The 8,384-nt window shown below is 42.6% G+C and overlaps 1 protein-coding gene across 2 annotated transcripts in view; it reads left to right on the top strand.

Annotated features, from left to right (window-relative positions):
- Positions 1-528: 528 nt before the first annotated feature.
- TAF1A (TATA-box binding protein associated factor, RNA polymerase I subunit A) overlaps positions 529-8,384 on the top strand; it is a 29,824-nt gene continuing 21,968 nt past the window's right edge. For both annotated transcript variants that reach the window (XM_002914181.4, XM_034667213.1), the window contains exons 1-3: positions 529-606; positions 2,028-2,150; positions 4,140-4,309. In XM_002914181.4, coding sequence (XP_002914227.1) covers positions 2,030-2,150; positions 4,140-4,309 — 291 coding nt within the window. In that variant the 5' untranslated portion in view covers positions 529-606; positions 2,028-2,029. The remainder of the gene's footprint in view (positions 607-2,027; positions 2,151-4,139; positions 4,310-8,384) is intronic.

Raw genomic sequence — 8,384 nt, 5'->3', positions numbered from 1 at the left:
GCTGCGAGGGAAAAAGACATTCTTGCCCACATTTTGGGGTGGGGTGGGGCGGGGTGTGTGTGTGTCAAATCCCTTAAATTCAAAGCTAAAACTTTAATCAAAGAGAAAAAAAGATTTCCAGGAAGCAATTCAGAGGTTAAGCTGATTTATCTTGGTCAGGACCACCAGCCACGCCTCTGAGGCTGGCGCCGTGCGCCCATGAGCCAAGCACAAATTTTAAGGTTCCGGTACAGTGCATTACTAGGGTAAAGTGACATTCTGCTTTTTTGACCGCTCACCTCAACCAGCCTCTTCTCGGTCTCCAGTTGCATTTAAAGTCTCGCATTTTCCCACCGGGACAAACTAAGGCGTAAGATTAGGACCAACCCAAACGGAGGGCAGCAGCCCAAAGCCGCTTCCAGGTCAAGCATGGATGGCGACGCCTCCGCCGCGGAAGGAGGAGTTAGGGGCGGAGCCGCGTCTGCGTGCCGCCTGAAAGAGCACGCGGGCTTTGCGCATGCTCACACGAAACCTTCTCTAACTCCGCTTCCGGTGCGCAGTTGCTCACGCTGTTCCCTAGTTGAGAGGCTGCATCTATAGCTGCAAGAAAGATTGGGCGTTAGGCAGGTAAGTGCTGCTTTATCTGTTCATCAGTCATTGCCGGCGTTCAAAGTAGAGCCTGAAGGGCGGTGCTAGGATTCACCCATGCTCTGCTGATATTTTCTCCTGATGTTCTGAAACCTTTATTTCTGAGAACGAGGCGGAAGGTGAAGAAGCTATCGTGGTTACCGTGGCAACTGACCGGCACCAACTTAGTTTTTGAGAATTTGGGAAGGGAGAGCTTCTTCTGTAAGGGCTCGTTAAAGTACACGTGCGTCGGATGCAAATTTAGGTGTTACTTCAAACCCGTGCTCCTAAACCACAGAATTTGATTTTAAAGGGTGTACTCCGGCTCTAATATGGAGGAGCAGAATATGAGGCGGGATAACTAGTTGGAAAGCTAATTCAGTGATGGAGACACAGTTTGAAGATGTCCTAAACTAGGGTAATGGTGTAGGACTGCGGAGAAGAGGGAAAATCGGAGAAATTCCGGCAGGTAGTATCAGCAGGACCTAAAAATCAGTTGGATTATTAGGGAAAGAGGGACAGGAGCCCTGAGCAGCTTGAGGATTAAGTCCACACTTAGCTGGGTGTATGGCTCTCCTTCTAGATTCTTTTCCCGTCATTGGTTCTGTCTTGTGACCCCCTCCTCCACGCAGACCCAAGACTCTATTCATGCCAAACAGTTTGATATTCTAGTTCCTAGAATATTGTCTTCATCTTTCTTATGACGTTGGGTCAAGTTATATAATTTAATTAAGCCCCTCGGTTTTTTTCAACATGAAAATGGAAGAAAATAATAGTACTTTCCTCAGGATTTTTATAAGGATTAAATGAGATAATTTATATGCTTGTTGTATAGGAAGGGACCAATATGTATTAACTACTACTCCTAGTATTGTGCTTGTATTGTTCTATTATTATGTGTCATTTTGCTATTTCTTCCTCTAGACTTGAGTGGTGTGTGTGGGTGTTTTTAATTAAGGAGCAGTATCTTATCTATCTTTGTATGTTCTTGTAACATAGGAGTAAAGATTAAAAATTTTTTGGGGGGCGCCTGGGTGGCACAGCGGTTAAGCGTCTGCCTTCGGCTCAGGGCGTGATCCCAGCGTTATGGGATCGAGCCCCCACATCAGGCTCCTCTGCTATGAGCCTGCTTCTTCCTCTCCCACTCCCCCTGCTTGTGTTCCCTCTCTCGCTGGCTGTCTCTATCTCTGTCGAATAAATAAATAAAATCTTTAAAAAAAAATCTATGTATTAAATTTTTTTTTGAATGGATCATTTATTTTGGCTGTTGCTGACAATTTTATTTCTTAACTTTAAAGGAGGTACCTGGTAGAAGTAATTTCACTGATCAAATGATAAAAAGATGGCAGTTTTTCTGTATAACTAAGAAGGCTATGAAATAAGATGTACAGAAAGTAACTGACATTCTCAATTTGGAACAGGTATGAGTGATTTCAGTGAAGAATTGATAAGGTCCAAGACAGAGGATGACAAGGAGGAATCATGTGTATTCTCTGGTACAGGAATGTCTTTTCCTTGGCTCCAAAAGCATATAGGGACTGTGGGTAAGTAAAATAACACATAGCCATTTTATCTTTAATGCAAGGAGATGATAAGATTCAATATGGATACAAAGTGAATAATGAAGCTGGTTTATTCAATTTTCAAGATGAGACTATACGAGGAAGTCTTTGAGGCTGTAAACAAAAAAATCATGAAAAGAATAGATCTTTTTTTCTACTTTTCCTTTGAACTAATAACAGTCTGTATCATGGTAGATATACTTTTTTTTTCTCTAGCAATACTTACTAGGCACTTATATGCCTAGCATTGGCTAAATATTAGAGATACATAGATGAAGAAAATTTGGCCATTGAGGAGTACATATGTAGGAAGTGTTTTTAAGAAATTTCTGTTGAGGAGCGCCTGGGTGGCTCAGTCATTAAGCATCTGCCTTTGGCTCAGGGCGTGATCCCAGCGTTCTGGGATCAAGCCCCATATTGGGCTCCTCTGCTGGGAACCTGCTTCTTCCTCTCCCACTCCTCCTGTTTGTGTTCCCTCTCTCGCTGGCTGTTTCTCTCTATCAAATAAATAAATAAAATCTTAAAAAAAAAGAAAAAGAAATTTCTGTTGAATTGGATTGAAATTATTCCTAATAGAATTGATCTATAATGGGTTTCAAAAAAATATTTTCCCCCATATAAATATAAATATAAGCAAGTAAATATAAGCAAGAGTTTCTGTGGGATATATTTCTTGTAAGAATATATACAAGAAGTGGTTATCTGTATATGGGCCTGTTGGATGGTGTAGTTCTGGGGGAATGTATTAAAATTGACACTTAATGCCGTCAAATAGATCTCTCTTAGCCTAGCCATCTCCCCCCTTGATTGAGATTCTTTAGCTCCTAGAACTTGCTCCTATTTCTTTATCTTTCAGTCTAAATATTATCTCATTTAATTATCTTGGGAAATTAATCCTCAAATCCATGTGCTGGGCATTTTAGAGATGAGGGAAATGAATTTCAAAGAAGTTAAACTCTTAAGTGTTGGTATCAGGAGTTAAACCCAGGTCTTTCCGATCTCAAGGTTTATACTTCCAATAACTGAAATACATTTTTTAAAATGAGATAATATATATAAAGTGCCTAGCACAGAACCTCATGCATAGCAGGTGTTGGAAAAATAAGTTTCTTTCCTTTCATTTTATTTCTGCTAATAAATGCACATGCTTTAAACAAGGTTTGAATGGATGGCACTTCAGAGGGAGTGCTATTTCCCTCCATTGCAGGTAACTAGTAACTAAAGTTCTTGCTAGTTAAGACATATTTGAGCATGTTTCTGTCATTGGTGTTCTGTAGAGTGCTTGAGTCCGTCTGAAAGCAGATAGGTTTAAGACAAGAATTTACATGCTTAGAAATGTTTCCTAAGTTATGGATAGCCTGTTAAACCCAAAATACTTCATGTCTGCAATGAGAAAATAATTTCAGGTAATATTGACATTGTAGTAATAAATAACCATAATAGGAAAACAAAATTGCCTAGCAATTTTTTTTTTAAAATTCTAGTAGATTTCTTTCAGGGTTCTGAAGGATATGCCCCCTAGAATAAAAACTTTGAAGGCAGGGGATCTGGATTAAAACTGGATTAATCTGGATTAAAACTATATGTTGAGTACCTAGAATAGTATTTGGCTCAAAATAGTGCTCAAAAAATATTTGTTGAGGGTGCCTGGGTGGCTCAGGTTAAGTATCTGTCTTCAGGTCAGGTCATGATCCCAGGGTCCTGGGATGGAGCCCCACATCAGGCTCCTTGCTCAGCAGGGAGCCTCCTTCTCCTGCCTGCCACTCCCCCTGCTTGGGTGTGTGTGTGTGCGCATGTGTCTCTCTCTCTCTCTGTCAAATAAATAAATCTTTGAAAAAAAAAACATTACTGGAAATAACAAGGGAAAGAACTCTGTAAAAAAAAACACCCAGAACAATGGCTTGTCAGAAATCAGTTTTTAAACTTGACTTGGCATCGCTGTGGGTAAAGACTCTTCTCTTTAATCTGTAGAAACTGGAGGGAAAAAGGAGAAGGATTTTGCTCAGACAACAAGTGCTTGTTTGGGTTTTATCCAAGAAGCGCTGCTGAAGCACCAGTGGCAGCAAGCTGCCGACTACATGCACAGTTACTTCCAGATCTTGGAAGACTCGGACACCCATAAGAGGCAGGCGGCGCCCGAGGTAAGTGGCCTGTGAGTCCGCTGGTGGACATCGCAGGTACTGGAGTGTTTCTGCCTGTGGAGCGCCCCCTGAAGAGCTTTTGCAGGATCTCAAATTGATTTTTCTAAAAGCTACTAAAAGTAGTTTTGGGTGGAGAGTTTGTATTGGGATGTTGTTTCTCGCACTTCTTTTTACTTATTAGGATTTTAAAGGAAACTCAAAATAGTCTGAATTCTTGGATTCCCCACTATTCATTCCTTCCTTCCAATATTTTCCTTCTTCCCTGTGTCGTTATTTTCCCCACTCTGTAGGGATGTTTCCTATCCTACAGACATGTTATTTCTTCCATCTTAAAATCATCTCTTGACCCCCACTTCCTTCCCAGGTGTGCCCCAGTTTTCCACTCCTGCTTTCAGCAAAACTCCTTGAAAGAATGTGTATACTTGTTCTCTCTAAACCCTCTCCAGTTAAGCTCCCCCGACCACCAGCATCACCATTTCTTCCGGATTACTTTGTCAAGGTCAATAGTGCCCAGTTCTCAGTGCTCATATAACTTGCTCTGTCAGCAGGCTTTAAGACAGTAGATCACTCCCTCCTGTGTGATAAACTATCTTCATCTGGCCTCTAGGACACTAGAACAGTCTCGGTTTTTCTGGCCTCACTGGCCTTCCTCAGCCTCCTTCTGTGAAGGCTCCTCTTCTTCCGGGCCTTTTGACTTGGGAGTTCCCCGGAACTCAATTCTTAGTCCTCTTCTTTATCTGAACTCACTCCTGATGAGCTCTTTCAGTTTCATGGCCTGAAATTTAGTCTCTATGATGGACGATTCCCATTTGTATATCTTGGCCCTGACATCACTTCACATCCGCATTCCTGTATCCAGCCATCTGTTCCACGTCACCGCTTGGATATCTAACAGTCCTGTTACACTAACATATCTAAAATGGGTCTTCTGATCTTCACCATCAAACCTAATTTTCCTCATCTCCAGTGATGGTTATTTTATGTATCCAAATCGCTGGGGCCAGATTCTGAAGTTCCCTTTCTTCATACCCCATATCCAAACCATCAAAAAGTCCTTTGGGCTTTACATTAGAAATTCAGTCCAAGGGATGCCTGGCTCATTCAGTTGGTTAAGCGTCTGACTTCGGCTCATGTCATGATCGCGGGGGCCTGGGATTGAGCCACACATTGGGCTCCCCGCTTGTCGGGGAGTCTGCTTGTTCCTTTCCCTCTGCCTGCTGCTCCCCCTGCTTATGTGCGCTGTCAAATAAATATAATCTTAAAAAAAAAAATTCAGTCTGAATACTTCTCACCACCTGCATTGCTGCACGTTGATCCAAGCCATTGTCCCCTGACTTAGATGACGGCTTGTCCTCCTGCAATGCCTAGTCTCTTTTCAACAAAGGGACCAGGGTGATCCTTTTAAAAAAATAGTTTTATAGGGGCGCCTGGGTGGCTCAGTCGTTAAGCGTCTGCCTTCGGCTCAGGGCATGATCCTGGCGTTCTGGGATCGAGCCCCACATCAGGCTCCTCCACTGGGAGCCTGCTTCTTCCTCTCCCACTCCCCCTGCTTGTGTTGCCTCTCTCGCTGGCTGTCTCTCTCTCTGTCAAATAAATAAATAAAATCTTTAAAAAAAATAGTTTTATAATTCACGCACCATACAGTTCACACATTTAAATTGTACAATTCAGTATTTTTTCACAGATTCACAGAGATGTGCAGCCATTACCACAGTCTAAATTTCAAACAGTTTTGCTCCCCACCCCCAAAACAACCCTGTGTCTGCTTGCAGTCGCTTGCCATTCCGCCCCTCCTTACCCCACTCCTCAGCCCCTGGTGACCACGAATCTACTTTCTATTCTGGTTATTCCATATAAGTGAATTTCATAGTGTATGATCTTTGTGCCTGACATCTTTCCTCTGAACATAATGTTTTCAAGTTTAGCCTTATTGCAGTATATATTAGTACTTCATTCCTTTTTTTTTTTTTAATCTATTTCTGAGAGCAGGAGAGAGTGCGTGCGCGTGCAGGGGGAGGGGCAGAGAGGGGCAGAAGAGGGACAAGTGGACCGCGCTGAGCACAGAGCCCAGTGTAGGGCTCAGTCTCATGACCCTAAGATCATGACCTGAGCTGAAATCCAGGGTCAGAGGCTCAACTGACTGAACCACCAGGCACCCCAGTACTTCATTCCTTTTTATTGCAAAGTAATATTTCATCACATTTTATGTATCACTTCATCAGTTAGACATTTGGGTCATTTGCACTATGAATAATACTGCTATGAACATTCATGTATGTGTTTTTGTTATGGATGTTTGTTGAAATTTCTCTTGGGTGTGTACCTAGGAGTGGAGGCCTGGGTCACATGGTAAGTGTGTTTCACCTCTTGAGGAACTACCAGACTGTTTTCCAAAGTGGCTGCACCATTTCACATTCCCACCAGCAATCTGTGAGGGTTCCGATTTCTCCCCATCCTTGCCAACTTTTGTTATCGTCTTTCTTTTTTTTTTTAAAGATTTTATTTATTCATTTGACAGAGAGAGAGAGACAGCCAGAGAGAGAGGGAACACAAGCAGGGGGAGCGGGAGAGGGAGAAGCAGGCTCATAGCAGAGGAGCCTGATGTGGGGCTCGATCCCATAACGCCGGGATCACGCCCTGAGCCGAAGGCAGACGCTTAACTGCTGTGCCACCCAGGCGCCCCTGTCTTTCTGATTATAGCTGTCCTAGTGGTTGTGGAGTGGTATCTCATTGTGGTTTTGATTCGTATTTCCCCAATGACTAATGACGCAACGTGATCCTTTTAAAACATAAGTCAGATCATGTCACTTCTGTGCGGAAAAGTATAATGACTTCCCATTTCACTCAGAGCAGCCAGCTGTCCTTATGATTACCTGCAGGTTCTCTTTGATCTGCTCACTCCCTTTCCCCCTATGACCTCTCTAACCTCATTCCCTGTTACTCAGATATTTGTTTTGTTTTTTCCTCCAAACTCACTAGCTCCTTGTTCTTGCTTGAACTTTTGCCTGATTGCCTTTGTCTTACTTGGAAAGGTCTGTCTTCAGATATCACTATGGTTATCTGTTATCTGTCAAGTCTCATTTTCAGTGAGGCTTCCTTTGACTGTTTAAAATTGTAATTCCATACCGGCCCCCTGCACTTTCCAGCTGTCGCTTCTGATCCCCTTCGCCTGCTCCATTCTTTTCCCACGATACTTGCAATTTAATTATTCTGTTTCTTGGTTCTTGTCTGTCTCTCTACAATAGAATGTAAATTCCATGAGGGGAGGGATCTAGAACAGGGCCTGGCATGTACTTTTAAATTTGTTCAGTAAAATACAGTTTATCCATGAATAACTTCACATGAATATTTCAAGTAGCTTTTACAATACAGTGAGCATTGTATCATTTAGATATTTAGTAGAGCCAAAAAAAAAAATCTGAGCAAAGAAAATTTAATTATTGGTTGAAAATTTAGTTTATGGACAAAGCTATTTGCATCTATAAAACACGGGACAAGTTATATATTCTTTCTGTTCAAAATTTGTGTTATAAAATGAAGGATTTGAATCCTTGGTTTTCAGATACTTGTCTGCCTCTTTTCTTTTTTAAAGATTTTATTTTTTTGAGAGAGAGAAAGAGGGACAGAGCAGGAATGAGGGGAGGGGCGAAGGGCGAGGGAGAAGCCCACTCCCTGCTGAGTGCGGAACCCAGCAGGGGTCTCCATCCCATGACCCCTCTCACGACCTGAGCCACGCCGATCACGACCTAAGCCGAAGTCAGCCACTTAACCAACTGAGCCACCCAGGTACCCCTGTCTGCCTCTTTTTGAATTAGCTAAGGCTTTTGTTGAAATTACAGATTCTTGGGGTACCTGGGTGGCTCAGTTGGTTAAGCATCTTCCTTCGGCTCACGTCATGATCCCAGGGTCCTGGGATCGAGCCTTGCATTGGGCTTGCTGCTCAGTGGGAAGTCTGCTTCTCCCTCTGCCTCCTCCAGTACTCGTGCTTTGTCTCTCTCTCTCTCTCAAATGAATAAATAAAATCTTAAAAAAAAATACAGATTCTTATGCTCCACCCCTTACTGAATCAGAGTCT

This window comes from Ailuropoda melanoleuca, chromosome 8 (genome assembly GCF_002007445.2).
Source record: "Ailuropoda melanoleuca isolate Jingjing chromosome 8, ASM200744v2, whole genome shotgun sequence".
NCBI classification, from domain to species: domain Eukaryota; kingdom Metazoa; phylum Chordata; class Mammalia; order Carnivora; family Ursidae; genus Ailuropoda; species Ailuropoda melanoleuca.
The sequence above is the reverse complement of the archived record's forward strand: the minus strand, read 5'-3'. Positions and strand labels throughout refer to the sequence as shown.